Source organism: Pelodiscus sinensis, chromosome 2 (assembly GCF_052426305.1).
Source record: "Pelodiscus sinensis isolate ZL-2025 chromosome 2, ASM5242630v1, whole genome shotgun sequence".
NCBI lineage: Eukaryota > Metazoa > Chordata > Testudines > Trionychidae > Pelodiscus > Pelodiscus sinensis.
In genome coordinates, this window is record NC_143053.1 from 136988307 (window position 1) to 137010689 (window position 22383).

General features: G+C 38.7%; 1 protein-coding gene across 4 annotated transcripts in view; it reads left to right on the forward strand.

Moving 5' to 3' along the window:
• CTNND2 (catenin delta 2) overlaps positions 1–22383 on the forward strand; it is a 1059017-nt gene that overhangs the window by 371281 nt on the left and 665353 nt on the right. For all 4 annotated transcript variants that reach the window (XM_006120137.5, XM_006120139.5, XM_075921467.2 and 1 more), the window contains one exon: positions 9914–10026. In XM_006120137.5, coding sequence (XP_006120199.1) covers positions 9914–10026 — 113 coding nt within the window. The remainder of the gene's footprint in view (positions 1–9913; positions 10027–22383) is intronic.

Consider the following 22383-nt stretch of genomic DNA (forward strand, 5'->3'; position numbering starts at 1 on the left):
AAATGCAGTGGGGGGCAGGCAGCCTGGCTCAATCTCAGCTTGCACCGGTCTATGATCAAACCCTGCTGAAACTCTTCAATTTAGGACACAGTGGGAGCTGGGTGCAGGCTGCCCTGCTCCTTCTCCTTTTAAATTGCAGAACTGCAGCTGGGTTTGGTCCCATACCCAGAGTGAGATGGGACTGAGCCAGGTTGCCTATTGAGTAGTTAATAAAAATTCTATCAACAATTTGACTAGTTAAATACCTGCCTGTTAACATCCTTGGCATATATTGAGGAAGACAAGATAAAGGATAAATTTAGCTAATCAACACCTCTTACCTGAGAGAGAGAGAGAGAACATAACAATTTAACAAATTATAGCAGTCTCCAGCAGACTTGCATGTACTACACCTCTTCCCAATGATTTGATAAAATTACAGTAAAAAGTCCCTTCCATTCTGGTATCATTGTAGTGCTGCATCACAATCTATATTTTTTTTTAGTGTTGACCTCATGTGCTTTCTGTTGCTGAATGCTTTGGGCTGTCAGAATAGTCATTTCAGCATTGCACTGTCCTTTCCCCTAGGCCGGCTTTGTCATCATTCTGACATTGCAGTCTGGTCTACACAGGCGAGCAGAGATGTCCTCTTTGTGCAGTTGTCTTAAAAATGGAATGATATATACATAAACTTTAATTGCCATTGTGTTTCCATTTTTAATTCTGATGTAGCATGTCTCAATAGATTTCTGTTAATATTATTGTGAGGTTGTGAAGAGCCTCTAGGGAACAGACCAGTGAAAAGAATGGTTACAGATTACATAAATATCATGACACGGACTTAAGCCAGGTCCAGTAGCTGTTTTTTTATCAAATATAAAAAAAAATGTAATTTCTGTAGATCCTACTATCATGTCATAGAGCTGAACTATATATATGGGATTTGGATTTATTCAAATATAAATTCTTTTATAACAATACAGAATACCTTTCAAGCTCTCCTGCATATACTGAATGGTGCATTGAGGGATGGTAGTCTCATTCTATTCTCACTTCATCTTTTTGTTTTGTTTCCAAAGCTGCTCCTGGGGACATACAACCCCTGAATGTGGGCCTCCTCAATCAGTCATGTATTCAATGAACTGTCAGGTCTGGTTCTGGGGAAGGGAGTGTGTGGAAAAACCTCTCCCATCTCTACTGTTTCTGAATAGCAGCTGATGGAAGTCACCAGGGGAGATGAGAAATGGCAGCCTTAGGATAGACTGACAGAAAAATTACTGATACTTTCTCCTCCCAGCTATTCCCTGAGCAGTTATTTCATTATTCTTTATTTGCCAGACCAGGAACATGGGGTGATTGTACTGTGGGTACAATCTGACAAACAGAATGTAAGAGGTATATGTTCTGAAGACAGAAAAAATTAGACTGTTAATTGGGAAAAAAGATCCAAGAAAAACACAAAGTAGTATACCCACAAACGTTAAACTCAAACGAAAAACAAATTCCGAGGGGGGGAGGAAGATTATATAAATAGTGACAGTAGGAGAAAATATAAAGTGTCTGGAAATGAAAGAAAAGGAAGATCAAATATATGGGAATCACCAGATCTGTCCTTATCCATATTGGAGAATACACAATTGCAAAAGGCACCCAAAATTTAAGGTTCCATTTGTTCTTAATGTCTACCCACGTGGCTCTTGTTATCCTTATTCTGTGTCTCTGAACCTCTGGAGAAGATCTAGTTAACTTAAAAGCAAAAAATCCTGCCAGACCTATTTGCAAAACACTGAAGCTGTGAAAGAGCCAATCAAGTAGCAATGAAGCCATTTAACAGGGTTTTGCCAACCCCAGCTATATACTGTCAGTTTCTGAATTTACTATGTTGGTCTACAGGACCCTAGTTTAACATTTGTTTTGAAAATATTTCATTTGTGTTTTGCTGAAAATTATAAAACCACATCCCCTCCCCCTAACTGCCATTGGGGATAGGGGCACCAGTTTAATAATACTGCATAGGGCCCCATAAATACTAAGGGAAGCCCTGGGAGTCACTTTGCAGAACAGTCAAAAGAGGATATGCAAATTCTGTGGGTATTTGCATATCTTCTTCCAATAGCACTTTCGAAAGCAGAGCTTTTGAAAGTGAACGTAATTTTAGACACAGCTTTTTCAGCGAGCCCCTGCCCCCTTAGTCAAAAAGCTGCCCTTCCTCAAAAAATGAGGTTTACGTGGCTTTTCGACAAAAGGGGGGTTGCCAAAAAAAGCCACATCTAAACTACTTTCACTTTCAAAATCTCTGCGATCAGAAGAAGATATGCAAATTCCCATTGAATTTGCATATCATCTTTCGACTGTTCCGCGTAGTCTAGATAAGCCCTCACTATAAAGTTTGGTTGCTAAAATATCACAGTAAATTACATACAAGATGGATTTTTATATACTGGGCGTGTGAGTCTATGGACAGCATAGAAGTGAAGAGGATATTGTATTCTATGTGCTCTGTTTTGTAAGAGTTTGAGCCTCATTGTACTAGCTGAGTGCTTTCCAGCAATGCATTGAACTGCACATGTCACATGTTATTTTTTCTCTTATTCTCTCCCCAAAGTTATGTTGGTAGTGTCTTTATTCGTATATGTTTATTTTATGTTTATATTAGCATAACAGGGTTCAAAAAAGAGCTAGATAAATTCATGGAGGTTAGGTCCATCAGTGGCTATTAGCCAAGATGGGTAGGAATGGTATCCCTAGCCTCTGTTTCTCTGCAAGTGTGAGACAGGGGAGGGATCACGTGAGGGTTATCTGTTGTGATCCCTCTCTCTGGGGCATCTGGTATTGGCCACTGTTGGCAGACAGGATACTGGGCTAGATGGACTGTTGGTCTGACCCAGTAAGTCCATTCTTATGTTCTTAGAAAGGGTAGTCTAAAAATGCACTTTGTTCTTGGAGCAGAATGTGGTGATGTTTGTGGTGGATCTTTGTTCCTGGGGGAGGTTATTTCGTAAACTCAGACTACACCAGAAGAAAGTTCTCTCTTCCACACAGATTGAGGACTTGTTAAGAATTCCTTTGTGCCAAAGGAGAAGAGTTGTTGATCTTCTGGCTTAGTCCCAGGTCATGGAGTTGTTTGAAGTAAATACTGAGATCTTAACTTGATTTGATATTCTGTTGGAAGCTAGTGGAAAGACTGGAGGACAGGTTCCATGTGCTTACAGTATTCTGTATTGCAGAGGAGATGTGCTGTAGCATTATGTGCTAATTAGCATACACTAAGTGCTGAAAGCGTCATCTCCAGTATATTACACTGCTGTAACCCTAATAAAAGGTATCAAAAGCATGAATAACTAAGGCCATGTGTTCCACCTTCCAGATGGTGACCGAGCTTCCTAGTTTAGTAGATGGTAGAAAGCCTTACTTGTGGATGCTGCTATGTGAGAGCTCAGCATCAGTGAGGAATACAAGACTACTCCTAGATTATAGATTGAATTGAGTAATTGTGGGCAGCGTTCCCTCTAAACTGGTTGGCAGGACAGCTTCACAGGGGATTAATCTGCCCCACCCAGTCAGTAAGTCAGTTCTGTGCACAAAACCCTGAGCCTCTGACTGGCCGGGGCTGATTAATCCCCTGTGTAGCTGCGCTGCCGCACAGCTTAGAGGGAACACTGATTGTGGGTATGTATCTTCTACCAACAGAGACGGCACTATGCCTTCAAGTTCTTCAGAATATTTTCCTCTGTCCACCAGCATTATCCTTGTCTTGCTCAGGTTGGGGTTCAGCTTCAGGCAGCCACTGTTTATGTATGAAAAGATCACATTGCATCACCGGGCTATGTGGATGGTAGTTCTGTGGCCAGATGCAGTGAAGAAAAGGTAGCGCTTTGTTTCATTTTTTATATCGCTGGCATTTAAGTCCATGTTGTCTCACCAGTTCACCGACTGTTTGCATGTAGATGTTGAAAAGGACTGGATAGAGAATCAGTCATTTTGGAATTTCACAAATGAGGGGTCTAGTAGTGGAGGTGCAGTTTCTTATCCCTACATGTTTGGTATGCCCTTCCAGGAAGGACTTAAAACATTTTAGCACATTATCTTGAACCTGACACCTCTTTCAGACAAGAGAGCAGAATCTTAGGGTGAACAGAGTTATTGCTGCAAAGAGGTCCAGTAGGACGAGACTGGATGTGTGTCCTCTATCCGTTGACAGGAAAAAAATCATCCCTCACTTCCCAAAAAATGTTTTTACTTCCATTTTCTGGTCTGAATCTAGACTGAGCCAGGTCTAACATGTTAGCTTTTTGGTAATTGGTTAAGACTGATATGTGCAGGGTGGGTTTCTTCGGTGTTAATCAGAGTATTGCATTTTTTAAAGAAGATAAAAGTACTTCTGTGAATGAGAACTTGGCAATTTCTAAACTACGTGGCTCCATCGACGGAGCCATGTAGATTAGTTTAAATATCGCGGCTTCATTTAAATCAAAATGGCCGCCGCGCTGTGCCGATCAGCTGATTTTCGGCACAGCGCCGCAGTGTAGACGGGGATCTGCCAACCTTTGAAAATTCATTGTTGCACCCTGTCTGAATCAGCCTATGTTTTCCACCATTCCTGCTTGATTTTCTGCATTTCTTTGTGTTATTGGGGAGGAAGAGGCAGTTTGTGTACTAACATGTCAAAAGCTGACCGTGTAGATTGCTAATGATTTTTCTGGTCGTTGTCTCCTCATCCTGTGAATGAGGCATTGTTATCCTTGTTTTTGTATCTCCTGGAGTCCATGAATTTTTATGGTCAAATCAGGGTTGTTGGTCTTTGTTGTTACCTGAGAGGTGGAAGTTTTCTGACCGTTGGCCTAATGATATAATGGTCTGTCCCAGAACTGTGGCTAGGTAGTGATGTTCACTATCTTAACATCTAGGATGAAAATTAGGTTCAAGTTGGGACCAGCCATGTGGATTGGACCAGAAATGACCTGTGAAATTCCTATGTAGGCAAATGAGGAGATCCATTTTTGACCTTTCCATCAGCATCCTTGTCAATATGTATGCTGAAATTTCCCCAGATTACAAGTCTGGGGTACTTGACCACCATTATTGAAAAAGTATCAGAGAGCTTCTTTTGTTGTTCCATTTGTCTGTGGTAGTCAGGAATTAGCATGAAGTCAGTGTTACTTTTGGCTCTGATGTGCTACAGTTAAAATAGATGAATTCAAATGAAGTTGTCTTACAAGAGGCTTTTCTCTTCCATTAGATGTTTGCAGAGAATAGAAATATAGTGCCAATGGTCATCTTATAGAATCTATATCTGTGATGTTCTGAGTTCCCCCAAAGGGATACGATACAAAAGGATAGGGCATTCAGCCAGGTTTCAGTGATGGCTCAGACTGTTGGTTATCTTTGGGCTGGATCCTGGTTGATCCCTAAAGAATGGGTGGTCTTTTCAGTGGAGTTCTGATGGTTGTGCTGTGAGCATGGTGGGATAACAATGGAATATTGGTACGTTATTGTAGCATAGATTGGGCTGAGCCTAGCAAGAGAAATTATCAATGGCATCAGATATCCATTTCCTTGAACTAAGAAACCTCTTTGACCATAAGCCCCTTGTTGCTTTTGCACCGAGCTGAGTTAGAGTTATAAAGTGATCTCGTGATCATCAGTTAGTGCTGAAGGTTGGAGAAGCTATGAGATGCCAAGATTGTAAGAGCTCCTTGTTCCAGTAGAGAAGTGAGACATGCATAGTAATTAAGTTTTTGAAATGAAAAATCCTGTCTAAAAAAAACCCCCTCTTTATTAAGTTTTGCATGTCTAAACATATATTTGCATTCCTACAATTCTGATGAATTAATACCAAGTGTTCTCTTAGTCCATTCCAAGTGTCTGGAGAACCTTCCTTACAAGGCTGGGGAAAGGAAAGGAGGATGGAGATTGTTGGCTGGCAAGATATTGATGTTCAGAGTCTTCATTGATTCTTATACATCCTCTGAAAAGGCATAAGACCGTCAGTGTATTTCTCTCACTGGGCAGGTGACGATGAGCCTGGAATAATAAGCCAGTGTTACTCAAGCAATGGTACAAGTACCTTTAGGGGTACTCGAGAGAAGTCTGGGGGAGTATGTCAATACAACTGAAATTTGGAGAAAACTGAATTTTTGTTTTAAGTTTTATGGTGCTTTATTATTTTTTGTACTTTTTACACCCAAAAATGTCATCACCCGACCGGCTATGATTTAGTTGTTTAAACAAATGCATTGCAATGGTAGAAAAAAAATGTGTGTGTCTGAAAACTGTAGGTACTGGGGATACTTTATATGTACATTTTTAAAGGGGTACTTTATAATAAACACTGTAATAAGCCGTACAAAATTCAGTGCTGGCCAGCTTCCCTCTAAGGTGTCAAGATACAGAACAAGGCTCCTCCTCTTCAAAAGGTGCATACATTTGTATGAATCCATATCCCAGTTACTAAGCAGTATCTATTGTGTAATTTGTTTTTGTTTGGAAAAATAAATATTACTGTAATATTACTTTTTTTCTGCACTCAAGCTCATCTCTTCTGAAGAAGTGGGTTTTGTCTATGAATGCTCATACTATATATTTGTTAGTCTCTAAGGAGTCACAGGACTATGTGTTGGTTTTATTACTGTAATGTAATGTAAAAAGCTTAATTCAAAATATCTCATTATTTGAAGTGCTCTCATTCACTATGCAAGTACAGTAGCAAGTAGAAAAAGTTCTCTGTTACATTACTGTGATTTTACTCAAACATTTAAGTAAAAATTGCATTAAATCTCTAATTCTGTAGTAATAATATAGTACTCATGGCTAGTGAGGATGCATGTAATCTTGTAAATTTGATCAACAGTCTTTTCAGCTTCTTGGATAAATTATTCTAATAGGCAAGCAAATAAATATTGCATATGGAGTAGACATCTATGAAAAAGCATAATAAAATAAGAGGAAAATGTAAACACACATAAACACAATAACACCTCCATATTTAAAATAAACAGCTTAGTATCATAGGACTAAATTCTGTCCTTAGATAGGGACATACATATCCCATTGACTTAAGCAGAAATTACATAAACATGAAGTTAATTTTAATTTTAATTTTAATTTTTAGACTAAGTGTTGCAATTCATCCCTAGCATAATTCCACTAAAGACCCAAGATGTTTTAAAAATTGTATATGTAACTAAAAAAATACTTCCTCTACCACTAAGATGCAGCAACTTCTAGGGCAGGGATCAGCAACCTTTTCAAACTAAAGGGCCAAACTACATCAAAATTCAGAACAGGTGGTCAACAAAGAGCCATATAAGAATGCCCCTTTGTATGACTGAAAATATACAACTTACATTTATTGATGAATGGAATGATTAATGATAACATAAATGAAACATTGTACTCACCGACTTTATTTAATGGTTCTTCTGCTGCTGCTTCTTTTTGCACATTTCTTTGAAGTTTACATCATAACTGGTCAAATCCATCTTAATGCAAGCATTCAGGCTGTCTTCTGTCAATCTTATGGCAGGGGGCTAGGGATGTGGGGGTGCAGGAGTTTGGGTTGGGCTGTATGAGGGGCTCAGGGCAGGGGGGTTAAGTGTATGATAGGCTCAGGGCACAGGTCTGGGGTGGGTGGTGGGTACAGGAGTGTAATTGCAGGGGATTGGGTATGGAGGAGGGTGCAGGAGTTTGAAGATGTCGGGGTATAAGAGTCTCAGGGCAGGGGGTTCTGGTTCAACCTGTAGAACCAAACTAAATTATATTGTCCCTGGTCATTGTAAGTGTTCATACATTATTGCTTATGGAATTTAAACAGATAATGTGGGTAGTGATGCAACACATGATCAGTTTGGTTTTGCTCCTTACACAGTCTGGTTATTTTGGTGGTATTTATAGTCAAGAACATTTTATTTGCAATAACAATTGAATGGCAAATACTTAAAGTGCCCTCTGTCAAATGCCAGTGGCTATATTAAGTACCCTTGGGCTGCGTCCTGCCATTCTTGCCTTGTGCTGGAATCGTGCTTCATTTTATGTGCAGCTTTACATTATTCTCCAACTATATTACCAAATATAAATGGGGGGAGGAGAGACCAAATTGCATAAGCTAAGAACTGGCCTTATCATTTGACCACCTAGGAATAGGGTTGACAGGTGTCCGGTTTTGAACTGGACAGTCAAGTATTTAAGCTTTCTGTTCGGGAAACAAATTAAGAAAATATAGGGCTAGGCAATGTGGTGGGGGGGAGGTGAAACTTCTGAATCTACTTCCTTCTCCCTTTCAAATGCTCAGTTCTGCAATTATTTAATAGACTGGAGGCAAGGATATTTCTATGGTCCATCAACATCACTCCTTTAACAATTCACAGGAGGTTACTGGAGAATAAGGCAGAGAAAGGGATCTTTTCTGCAGGAGTTCAGTGATCTGTTCAGCTAGACCGTGTTGGTTGGGGGAGTTACCAATTATGAAACATTAGTTACCAATATGAAAATTAGAGAAAGTGGAGCTCTGTGTTAATATTGGTGCAGTGTTTTCATTGAGTCATCCAGTAGAGTGACTAAAACATGATGTAGTTTTGTCTTGTATATTAAGTGTAATGTGGTGGGATATGGTGGTAAATTAAATGCAAGTGACTGAATAGTCATTGCATAGACTACATGTTGTGCAACAGTACTGAATGGCTTTCTACTTCAGTGTGTGTATGTGTGAGTGAGACACAGATTCAACACTAGCGATGTGTTGTATTTTAACAAGGGACTCCCACAATGTTTTCTACCTCAGCTCTCTGACTCTTCTCCTCCCTGACTCCCTGTCCATTGTCCAGGGCCTTTCTGGCAACTCACTAGCCTACTGAGCCACTTGCTGGGTTTTATAATCACCTGAACCCCAGATGATCGGTCTCAGCTGGGAGGGAGATATATGTCACAAGTGACGTTGGGCCTAGCTCCCATTAGAAGGCCAGCCACTTATACTAACTTTTTCATAACTATAACTGAGGAGAAAAGACAGCATCACTTGACAAACTTCTAAGAAATGACTTAGCTCAAATATACTTTGTTCTTGAAAGATATACTCAGTATTCTTTGTTCAGATACCCCATGGAGAACTGAAGGTCTTGCAGTGGGTGTTCATTTTATACTCACCTTGGTTGTAATGTGGCTGTTTTTTATCAGGGTATCTGTGGGGTTTGGGTAGGTAGGGTGGCCTACATTTGGTGCATTCTGGTGCATATAAGAAGAAAATTACAAAAATATTTTATGAGTTCAATGGCTAAGTTGTTTCTGGCAGGACTTGTTTGGTAATATACAGAGAATCAGGGAAATCACCCTAACCCTACCATGGGTTATTGACCGGATTTTAACAAGGGACTGCTCTGAAACCACAAGAGCTCACCTCCAACACAACACCAAGATGCTGACAGTACTATATGTGACCAATAAAAACATACTCACATTCAACTTATAGTTTATTTTTCTCTACTTCATTATGTTGCATGCTGAATATTTAGCTGAGTACAAAATACTTCATTTTTTTTCTCCACAGATCCTTTAGCTAAGTCTTAATAAATATACAAAATCGCTCCTTTATTAGCATTCTAATTTCAGCTTAGTTGAAACCTATTACACCACGATTAAGAAAAACATATGTACTAAGGATGGAATTTTGATGCGAGTCTGTCACTTTGGCTCATTTGAAAATTTCACCCTAAATAAATTAGCTCCATTTATAATGCACGTGATCAGAGCTATGAGTGAACCAGCATGTGTTACCATATTCATTTGGACTGTGAATGTGTTAAAACGAAGTTGGGGAGGAGTTTTTCATAGAAGCTGTCATTGCAACACTTACTTCACAAGCCATATTTTGACACATGCATTGAAATTCTTTCTGATTCTTGCAAAGATTATTGAGTGAATGTTTGTATTTGTGTTTTAGGAGCTGCAGTTTGAGAGACTTACTCGAGAACTTGAGGCTGAACGCCAGATTGTAGCCAGCCAACTGGAGAGATGTAAACTTGGATCAGAGACTGGAAGTATGAGCAGCATTAGGTACTGTACGAATTGCTCATTTGTCTGTCATTATAATGAATCGCCATTGATAATAAATTGTATTGATCATATCCTTGTGATAAATTATACACCAGGGAATGTGAGGTTTTGGAAGACTGTTGAAAATGTATATTAAGTGACCTAACTTTTTTGTTTTCATCTGTTATGACAAGATGATGAATCTGTGGTATGATTTTATAGTAAAATTTTCAGCACCAAAACTACAGAGGGATTGAAATAAAGTAATTGCTATAGTCAGAAAAAATAATGTTATATTTTTATTCGATTGGAAATCTGAAGAACTAGAGTGACATCTTGGCCCCACTGAAGTAAAGAAATTTTTTCTTCATTCACATCAAGATTTCATCTTCAGAATGTAGTGTCAGTGTGGCGACAAAGATGTACACATGTGTTATACAAACATATGCTTCATTCTCCAAGTTAAACAATCAGTTTACAAATATTTATCATACTTTTAAATACATATAATTACAATGGGTTTTTCTGAAGTCACTGTTCTGTAACAGCAGTACTCACTCTCTGACACACACACGCATACACTCCTTCTATGATTTACTAGCTTTAATTATATTGACACATCATGAAGCATCATATTTGGTAGTCTGTGTTCACATACATTTCAAAAGAACATCAGTTCTACGATGTGTGAAACATTAATTTTGTCTAAAAATTATTCTAGACCAAGTTGTGGAGCTACTTCACTGTCCCTAAACCAAAATGATAAGGCAGATATCTGTTTAATACAAAAGGCCAGGCATGAAACATCATTCTGTTCTGAACTTTGTTTGGCTTTACCAGAAAAGGTATAGAAAAACAGATTAATTTATGAATAACTATTCCTTAGATCAATAATTCAAATTACACTTCAGTCAAGAAGATAGTTGTTTTATAGGGCACCCAGTAAGCCTCCAAAATAATTTATTAGTAGAATTCTAAAGGGGCTAACATCTAATAATTCAGTTAAAATATATTTTTTAAAAGTCAGCAATGAAGCTGAGTCTAAAAGTGGGGTTGACTTTAAACAAAGGTATACCATTCCTTATCAGTAAGTATTTTGATTTTTTTCTAAAGATTAAAGTGACTCGTTTATATGTCAAAACAAGTCTCATGATTAAAGCCCGCCGTTAGGCCAGTAATTTCAATTATAGAAAGCCACATTCATTCAAAATGAACTATCTGAAAAATTTAAGTGGTTAAAGTCCTAGAGGTTTTTAAATCTCAGCTTGACAAAGCCCTGACAGGGATGATTTAGTTGGGATTGGTACTGCTTTGGGTAGGGGGTTGGACTTGATGACCTAATGAGTTCTCTTCCAACCCTATGATTCTATGATGAAGTGTGCTACCTAAACTACATTTAAAGAATCACATTATTTGCTAAGCGTTCTAGGCAGTCACCATATGAAAAAAAAAAGTCCTCTGGTTTCTATGATACGTAGAAGCTTTGGGTTTTTTAACCATGAAGAAACATGTTTCTTGGATTTATCAGTAGTCCCCAGGCCATTTAAAAATCCTAAAAGAGAGTGTTTAATATTTTAGGAGTTTGGGAATGTGATTGCTGATTTGTTTCAAGAAAATGTAAATAGCTGCTCTAACTGAAGTAATTACATCTAAAATGTTGTCAACATTTGTCACTGGCCACAGATACCCTTTACTTATCAAAAGTTAGAGTGTCTGTGTTTAAGAGTATTTAAAAATTGCATAGTCTAAAACAGGCAGTTAATAGATGAACATAAAATCAAGCTTTTTCAGAATCTACACATTAATTTGAAATTAAACAGCAATCTAGACTGTGGTTTTGTATCCTAGTTGTTTTTATTTGGAGCACTTAATAAAAGTCTTTAATTTTCTTAGTTAAAAAATATACTTTGTTTTTCCCAGGTCAAATCAAACATATGGGCTACGTCTACATTGGCCCCTTTTCCGGAAGGGGCATGGTAATTTTTGAAATCGCAATAGGGAAATGCGCAGGGGATTTAAATATCCCCCGCGGCATTTAAATAAAAATGTCCGCCGCTTTTTTCCGGCTTTTAGAAAAGCCGGAAAAGAGCGTCTACACTGGCCCCGATCCTCCAGAAAAAAGGCTACTTTGAAGTAGGAATAAGATCCTCCGGAAAAGGGCTTTTTTTCTGGAGGATCGGGGCCAGTGTAGACGCTCTTTTCCGGCTTTTCTAAAAGCCGGAAAAAAGCGGCGGACATTTTTATTTAAATGCCGCAGGGGATATTTAAATCCCCCGCGCATTTCCCTATTGCGATTTCAAAAATTACCATGCCCCTTCCGGAAAAGGGGCCAATGTAGACGAGCCCAAAATGTCATAAGTGTTGGTGAAGTTCATACTTACTGATAATTCATCCATATTTCAGTTTGTTCTAGTTTCAAATAGTGGTTTAAACAGCTGCATCAAAATCTAGGTAGAGAAAATTGCTTACATGAAAAAAATACTGTGAAATAATTTATGCCACAAAAATATAACATGATAGCCTCTGTCATATCAAAGGATCATCGTTTCTAGAAGGAGGCTTGTTTAAGAACATAAGAACGGCCATACTGGGTCAGACCAAAGCTCCGTCTAACTCAGTATCTTGTCTGCCAACAGTGGCCAATGCCAGATGCCTCAGAGGGAATGAACACAGTAGATAATCATCATGTGATCCCTCTCATGTCATCCAATTCCAGACAGAGGCTAGGAACACTATTCCTACCCATCCTGGCTAATAGCCATTGATGGACCTAACTTTCATTAATTTATCTAGCTCTTTTTTGAACCCTGTTAAAGTGCTAGTCTTCACAACATCAACTCTGGCAAGGAGTTCCACAGGTTGATTGTGCGCTGAAGTGAAGAAAAACTTCCTTTTGTTTGTTTTAAACCTGCTACCTATTAATTTCATTTGATGACTTAGTTCTTATATTATGGGAACAAATATATAAATTTTTCTTATTCATTTTTTCAACACCAGTCATGATTTTATAGACCTCTGTCATATCCCCCCAGTGCCCTCTTTTCTAAACTGAAAAGTCCAAGTCTCTTTAATCTCTCTTCATATGGGACCCATTCAAAACCCCTTGCTTAAGATACTAACTTTATAGCTATTATTTTGCTAAGAGAAAAATGCTTTTCACATCATAATTGCTCTTTCTGTATAATGTGATTTCAATAATTAAGTTTATGTCACCTCCTTCTTTGTTCAAACACTAAGAGTAAAATTGTAAAGAAACCGTCTGAAATGGATTCTATTCTATATGTAATCATCTTCAAGACTACTGGTAGTCATTAATTCAGATGTTAATAGATTTTTCTCTTGAATTAGAGGTGAAAGTACTACACATTACTGAAATCCCACAATGATTCCTCTCCTGTACATTAGCTATCATTTCTACCGTTTAATGGTGCTCTGGGCAGTTAGCAGGCTTTCAAAACAAAGTAATGAAAATGAATTTCAAAAGTGTCTCATCTTCAATAGCCAAATCATTTGAAGTAAATTACTGAGTTTGGTGAATGAATTATAATTCCTATAAGGAAGCTGTCTGATCAAAGATTTCAGTTGAGATAGGATTAATGCTTTTCTAAAAGTGCCTACAGTTAACCTAATAAGCTCACATTAACATGTGAGGGTTTGTGTGTATGTGTGGAGAAAGAGAGAGAGATTATTTAAAACAATATTTTTAAAGCATTCATAGTTTTTGCATTGACTGACAAGAGAAAACCTATTGTGCGGAGCGGTATTCCCTCTAAGCTGTGTGGCAGCACAACATCACAGGTGATTAATCAGCCTTGCCCAGTCAGAGGCTCAGGGTTCCATGCACAGAGCTGACTGACTGATTAATCACCTGTGAAGCTGTGCTGCCATACAACTTAGAGGGAACACTGATGGTGAGGACAATTTCCAGGAGCTGATCTGTTCCGACCTATATTAACTGTTTCCCACGCAAGACTATTTTACATGTGGACTACCAGGAGAGTTTCCTGGTTACAAATAATTACATATTTACTTTAGTTACAATTGATGAGTAGGTTTTGACAAATCCTTTTTTTTTTTTTAAGCCTAGGAGAATGTAAAATATACAGAGCCAGAATAATGCTTTGAAACTTGCATGCATTTTTATCCAGCATGAAAGAAGGGCTCTGCTGCCTCCAAGACACCCTCTTTGAATACAGACAATGTGGCAGCTTCTTCATGGGTCTGAGGAAAAGGGAGGAGATTGAGTGGGACAGTGGAAGGAGTAGGCGGGTCAGTTTGGGACCCAGGAAAAGGTTTGAGATGATAATTACCCCTCTCCTGTGCAATTAAGAGTACTTGATAAAGCTGATACAGACAAATGCCTGTATTATATTTTCTAAATAGCACTTTCTTGAGTCTCCCTTTCCCCATCTGTAAACTGGGAATAATTTATTTTATGAAGAAATCTGAGATCTGTAGGTGAAAATGGTTATATTATTATTAATAATAATTAATAATGTATTAAACATTGTTATTATTTTACTAAAAAGAAACTGTCCTTAGCACAATATGCCTCTCTGTGTATCATACCAGCATACACGAGGGCTAGCATGGGCTGCTGGGTAACTGGGCATTTACCAAAGTGCCAGTCTGGAAAGCCACAATGAGGAGGGCCCAGTTCAACCCTTCATAGTCATCCACATAACCATCTTTGATGGATTCATTAGCACTCCAACACTTTCCTACAGAGGGAGGAGAAAGAAGCCTGCTTGCATCTCTGCTCTGCTCTTCATAGAAGGCAGTGTAGTTGCCATTTCCCTCCACCTCCACTGATGACAACACTTGGACCTTTTCCATGCAAGGCCTAGTGCTGGCACTCCTCTTTTCTTGCTGTCCACATATAAGTCTGGCTCTGAAATCTGTCTGACCAAAAAACAGAAATTGCTAGTGCAAGGACTGAGCCATGCTGTGTATGCAGCAAGTGCAGCCAGGTAGAGTGCAGGAGGAAATGTAAAAGAAGAAGAGACAAGGGCTTGCAGGACACCCACACTACACACCCATTATCTACAGTGAAGTAAAAAACGAGAGTACAAAGATGAGGAGAGTGGAGGTAGGTCTCAGCCCTGTACTTGGGAAGAAATTGGAGTAAATGGAGAACAAAAGAGGTGCAGATATTGGTAGAGGATACTGCAGGTGACATCTAGAGTAGGGCTGATAGCAGAGGTTAAATGTTTGCAAGGATGGAGGATGGGATACTAAAAACTGGAAGGGATAGAATCAGTGTAATTCTGAAATCTTCCCCCATCCCTCCCAAGTTTGGAATTCTCACACTGACAAAAGTCTGAGAAGGGAAGGGAGATGCCCTGTATAGACAATAGTGAAACAAAGGAAACATCAAACGAGAAGTTAAAAAATGCCATAAATCTGTTGTGTGTCTTAATTTTAGCATCAGGTTCTTTATCTGGTATGTTCTCATTTTTTTTCTATAGCCAGTTGAGTTAAAACATTTTTTTCAACCTCTGGTAAAAGTCTTACATGCACCACTTCCCGAGCAATAATATTCCTCATGATCAAATATTTGTGACATACAAAAGCAGTAAGAGAATGACAGTTATTATAGTATTGTGTTTTTAAGCAAACTCTTTGACATTTTTACAATGGGGTACCATTTGTTCTACAACACTTTCAAAATATACTTGAGGAATGAATGTAGGATCACAATGCAAGTAATAATGCAATTCCCAGTTGGATGAATTATGAGGCCTCCAAGAGAAAAGAATGAAATCTTGAGAGAAAGAGTGAGTGCACTATATGCTTCTTTTTATAGTATTTAAGGTATTGTAAATAATATGAAACGGGTCTTTTTTAAACTGTCACTTGCTTCTAAAATGATACTTAAGTGTAGAAAGAGCTAAAATTCTTTTTGCTGTGGATCCTTTTCTGAAAGTCGGGGTTTTGACAAAACTAAATAACTCTTTTAAATGAAAAAAAAATATTAAACTAAATCTTTCTAGCGAAACGGTTAATTAAAAACCTAATTTTAATCTCCAAAGATAAAACACTCGTTTATCTTGAAAGAGCAGCTACTAGAGAATGAGTCAAAATCAGAAATAACTATTTTGGCTTATGTTTGTGCCTGTGTCTTAAAATTTAAAAGACATTTTAAAAACTGACTTATTAAAATTAGTTTTATTTACAAACAACAAAGGTGTATGTATTCTATAGGGGAAGTGAGTACCTGCAGATTTCTACAATGATGTCACCATTTTCTGAAGTCAACCTAGTCCATTATTCAGCAGATCTTTCTGATCATCAAGAAATAATCAAACTGGACTGATTGTAATCAGCATATTTTAATACTGTGAACATTTTCATTATTTTTTACATTTTGAAATGATTATCTCAAAAGATTTAAAAGGATTTTTGTTTTGTTTCTTTTTAATCTTGTCTGTCCTTTGAGGATTGAACACCCAACACGAGAGCATACCAGCAGCTGAGTCTTTGCCTATATTTGAATTTTTATCAGTCTTTAAAAAACACTGGAGAAGGGCAAACTTAATACTTTCCTTTTAAAAGTGAAACAAAGAGGACCCAGGATATTATAGACCTGTGAGACTAACTTTGATACCTGTAAAGACAGTGGAACAAATTATTAGACAATCAGTTTGTAAGTACCTACAGAAAAATAGGGAAATATGTAATAGTTAACAAGCTCTAAACATGCCAAACGACCTAATTTTCTTCTTTGACATGATTACTAACCTAGTGGATAGAGGGAAAGATGTAGACCTGAGATATTTTGATTTTAATAAGGCTTTTGTTACAGTCCCACATGACATTTTCAACAGCAAACTAAGGAAATGTGATCTAGATGAAACTATGTAAGTAGATGCAAAACTGGAGAAACCTGCACTCAGAGTGGATACTGAAAGTTAGCTTCCAAAATAGGAGTACATATCTAATGGAGTCCCACAGGAGTCTGTCCTGAGTCTTGTACTATTCAGGACTGTTGGAACAACGTGCAGAGTGGTGAATGCCGTTGAACCACACTGTAAATCCTATATAAAATTGAAATCAGTTCCATCAACTTTTCAGTGTTGTCATTAAGAACTTGGCCAATGGCATGTAAAATATGCTTTTAAATATGTGGTTGACATCAACTGACAGAGGGCTGCTAGAACTTTGGAAGACAGGATTAGAGTTCAAAACAACCTTGAAAAATTGGAGAAATGGTCTGATATTAACAAGTTTCAATTCATTAAAGTCCAAAGCACTCACTTATGAAGAAAATCAAATGCACTATTACAAAATGGGGTATGACCGGCTAAGTAGAAATTCCATAGAAATGGATCTGGAAGGTTTAATAGATCACAACTTGAATACGAGTCAATAATGTGATGCAATTGCAAGAAAAGTTAATATAGTTTAATGGGAGTGTTGATGTCTGATGTGAGAATTTTCCTGATCTAGTCTGCCACTGAAGAACGGTGTCTGGTTTTGGACACCGCACATACAGAGTCCAGAGGAGAGCAACAAAAAACAAACTAGTTTTAGAGACCCGGATGTATAAGGAAAGGCTATAAACACCTTGGACATGAAAAGAAAAAGAAATAGGGAGAAGAGTTTGTGAGGGACCTGACAACAGACTCCAAATTTGTTAAGGGCTGTTGCAAAGAGGATAGTGGTCAATTGTTCTCTCATTCCACTGAAAGTAGAACAAGAATTAAGGGGCTTTATCTGCAGCAAGGTAGATTTAGAGTAGATAATAGAGAAGAAAATCTAACTATAAAGATAGGTAAACACTGTCACAGGGCTTCCAAGGGAGTGATGATCTAGGTGTACTTGGTCCTATTCAGCACAGGAGGCTGGACTAAATGAACCTTTGGTCTGACCCACTATGGCTGTTCTTGTGTCCCTTCCAGCACTATATGTTTGTGATTCTATTATTAATACACATAAGTGTACACTATTGTAAATTCAAATATAGACAATAACACAAATATTTTCGCCAGGACATAAGTCTCTTTGGTCTCATTTTAGAACTCTATAGCCTAGGGTTAAACAAAATAACCAAAAGTGTGTTCTGTATACTCCAGAATCTATAATCAAATTAGTTAACATATTAAAATATTACCACAAATTAAGGTGTAGATATGGTCTAACGGAGCATACTTTTTTAGAAATACCTGAATTATTCAATCTCTGCACAAGCTGTTGATACAAGAATTGATATGGCCAGTGATGACCTGTTCATTGTGTTATCAGGACTAGCTCTGTCAGGATACTGACTAGATATTTGGTGCTTTTAGAGCCTGATTTGTCAGTGATTTTCCTGGCTACCTGCTCTGAGTCAGGACTTTAGCAGTAGCTGTGGCTGTCAGTCATAACCTAAACAGGAAGCCAGTCACAATGTGAGTTATCTCAACAAACATATCCTTCTTACCTTATGTGTACTATTTTGGCTTGATATATTGCAACGGTGTGAATCTGGGATACCTGACAAACAAGATAGAAATGAACAAAAAGATACCTCAGCTCCATGAACATAATTTCAAATTATACCTATGGATGAAGCATGCACCTTATTTACACTCAAATGTATGTCACCCTCATAGCTTTTTATTATAAATAATGTAAAGACGTGTTCTTGAAACTGCAGATTTAGGAAACATTGTACAGGCTGAGGAAATATCCTTTCTTGCCTCATTTTTATATTTTGTTCTCATTTTGAGTGTAAGTCACACATTTGGGCATTGGCAACTTGATTGTTATGCCTACAGCTCAACTGTGAAGCACCATGTGGTTATGATTTGGATCAATACATGCATGCAAAAATCAATTATAGGCATGGACAAACAGCTCTCATTATCTGTGCAATATTCTGATGTCATGTTTTGTTTTTGTTTTGGGTTTCTTGTTAGTGGGTTTTTTTTTTTTTTTTTTTTTTTTTTTGCTAAGCTTGATTTATTTTCTCTAAATACAGTTTTTAACCCATAACATAAGCAAACTGTTCATCAACAAAACTTGAAATGGGAATATTAAGACAACTCTTTGCACTAAACTGTCTTTGGATGCATGTTTAGCTCCAGTTGCATTAAATGAGAGCTGCATATCCATCTCAGGATTTCGTTTGAATGGAAAGACAGATTCCTTTCTTCCTAAGCTTACTGCACAAATCTTCCTAAGCAAAATACATATTTATTTTTCTTTAATCTTGAGTTTTCTATAGATTTCTCCTGAGTACTGTAAAATTATTACAAACATTTTTTTAAATATTGCACAGATAGAGCACATTTTATTAAAAAAATTATAGAAAATAAGAAATATGTTGCTGTTTGGGGTTTAAAGAAGCCATGAACACTTACATTTGTATATGAATCAGGGTTTTGGCATTTCACAGTAGCATATTTATCATAGAGATGTTAAGAAGTATTTCACTAATCATGTAGTCGACTACACAATTAGTCGATAGGGGAAGGAGCTCAGATCAAGCTCACGCCGGGTCTGGGAACTACTTCCCACTTAGACTCTAAGGGTATGTCTACACTGCCACCCTAGTTCGAACTAGGGTGGCTAATGTAGGCATTCGAAGTTGCAAGTGAAGTCCGGGATTTAAATATCCCGGGCTTCATTTGCATCTTGCCGGGCGCCGCCATTTTTAAATCCCCATTAGTGCGGACTCCGTGCCCGCGGCTACACGCGGCACGGAGTAGGTCGTTCGAATTAGGCTCTCTAATTCGAACTACCATTACTCCACGAGGAAGGGAAGGGAAGGGAAGAGGGAAGGGAAGAGAGAGGAGGAGGCACTGATGTCAGGGAGCCCACTCTCCCACTCTGTATTCTATCTCCATAGAATGGAAGGGGGGCACCAGACGGTTTGGGGTGGAGGGAGTTTGCTGCCTGCTTTTGGGAGTGGTGCAGGGCCAGGACAGGGGTAAGCCTGCCTTAGCTTCAGTGCACCACCATCCAGGAGCCACCTGTGGTAAGCAGTGTCCAGCTGGAGCCTGCATCCTGAACCCCTGCCCCAGTCATGAACCCCCTCCTGCAGCCCAATCATCTGCCTTAGCTCTGAGCCCTCCCCACCAGACCCAAACTCCATGACATAATCTTACCCTGAACCCCCCTTCTACATCCCAACCCCTGCCCCAAGCTTAGCTCAGCGCCCCTCTCACACTCCAAATCTCTTCACTCAACACTAGAGCCTGCATTCCAACCCACTGTTCCTGCTAGATGAAAGGGAGGGAAAATGGGGAAGGGAGGTAGGCTGGAGTGAGCATGGGCAGGGCATTGGAGAAGGGGCATGAAGCAGGATGGGGCACCTGCTGAAGCAGGATGGGTATTTGGGTTTGAGGTAGATCCTCGATTGCACTTAAATTCAAATAGTGATTTTGTGCTTAAATGGTTGGAGACCACTGGGGTAGAGGCTCTTGTACAAAGGTTCAGAAATTCCAGGTTCAAATCCGCTTGGTGGCGATTACACAATAACAGTCCAGGAATTTAACTACTAAAATGCATAATCAACAGAAGACCATTATATTGACTACTTTTTTGTTTTGGCTCCCACCTGCAGGCTATGTGTTGAGTCCCGTGTAAATCCAAACTGCACCGCAATGCCAGCTGCAAACAAATGGGCTGCTCTAAATTATAAGGATACGTCGACATTGCATGGCTATTTTGGGATACCAGCGGTATCCCAAAATAGCTACCCCGTGTCTACATAGGCCATCTGCTATTTTGAAATATTTTTCAAAATAACGGGCACGTTATTTTGCCATTCTGGTAAATCTCATTGCATGAGGGATTAGGAATGGCTTGAAATATCACATTATTTTGAAATTTGGTGCTGTGTAGACGCCATTTCAAAATAGTTTCAAAATAAGAGTTTAGGGTGCTGTAAAGACGCACCCTAAATGATGTACTGTTTTAGATGGTATTGGGGAATGACCTCTAGAAATGTCCGTAATTTTTAGGACAATCCTTTTATAAACCAAGAAATAAAATACATATTATAACAGAAGGGTGTTCCATGTACAGTAAAACTCCAGTAGTCTGGCACCCAATTGTTCGGCACTCCCGATACTCTGGCATCAAAACGTCAAGCGCTCCTGTACAGCTGATTAAAAAGCCAGCCGCTCAGTACACGTGCCGGCTGTACCCGGACCGAGTATAAGGTTGGGGGCGGAGTGGGATCATGTTACAGTATGGAGAAGAGTGTTTTGCTTTAGCAAAGGGGAAAGGAGAGAGGAGGGGGAGGAGGATCAGGTTACAGCATGGAGTAGAAGTGAAGAGCAAAGGGGAGGGGAGAGAGAGGGAGATTGTGTCCCAGCCAGCTGTTAAACTGTGCAGATGTACCAGGACCTCCCAATACTCTGGCATATCTAATAATCTGGCACCACCTAGGTCCCAAAGGTGCCAGATTATCAGAAGTCTACTGTAAGTAGAGCAAATTCTATGTAAATCTGTGGCTTTGCTTTTACTTTTTATCAGATGACTTGGTTAATTTTTGTTTTGCTTTGTTTTTTCTCTCAGCTTAGTTTAAATGATTTTACTTTCAAAACCATCTTTTCCCCCCATTTTCGGTTTCTACGCTTAAGTAGACATCTCAAAGTTCAAATAAGAAAATATGTGCATAGTGAAAAAAGAGTCAGATTAGGGATAAAGGGACATGTCTATTTGATCAGACAAGTATCTTGTTTCTGACAGGTGCAAAATACAGCTGCAGCGGGTACTTAAGAAGAATTTGTCTCTATATGTGTGAAATTTTCTCAAATATATATGGGTGTCATTTAAGTATTCCCACTGCATTTGGATTGTGAGGGAAGGGGAAAGGCGTCTTCAGTGAGGGAACAGGAAGTGGCTAGATAAGGACTGAGCATTGATCCCATCCTGTGCACTGGGCAAACAGGAGATATTTATACACTGCATTCCAGAAGGAACTCTCTCTCTCTCTCTCTCTCTCTCTCTGTCTCATAAATCTCCAATCAACAGCAGACAGCCAAGGTAGTTGCTGGTGCCTCCTAGTGGCAGGTATTGCTTATAGGAGGAATAGGGTTCCCTAATAAGCAAGAGTTGGAAGGGAATTTAGGGGAAGGCATCCCCAGGAAGCTGGGAAATGTTGGGGTTGGAGCTTTTAAAGTCTGGTACAAAGGGGAGATGAACCCCCTCACCTTATTTTTTGTTAAGTTAATAAAGTTGCAGCTTAATTAAACCACATCCATTTTATCTTGTTTGTTTTCCTACGTAACTGGGACAATATAGTCCACAGGCTAAATATGTATTATGTGGGGAAAAAAAAATCCTCATACTACCTTTAAATTAATCCCCTGTGCATTAAACTACCTATTGAGTGGTCTGTTTTTGTGACTAAGGGTATGTCTACACGACAGCGCTAATTCGAAC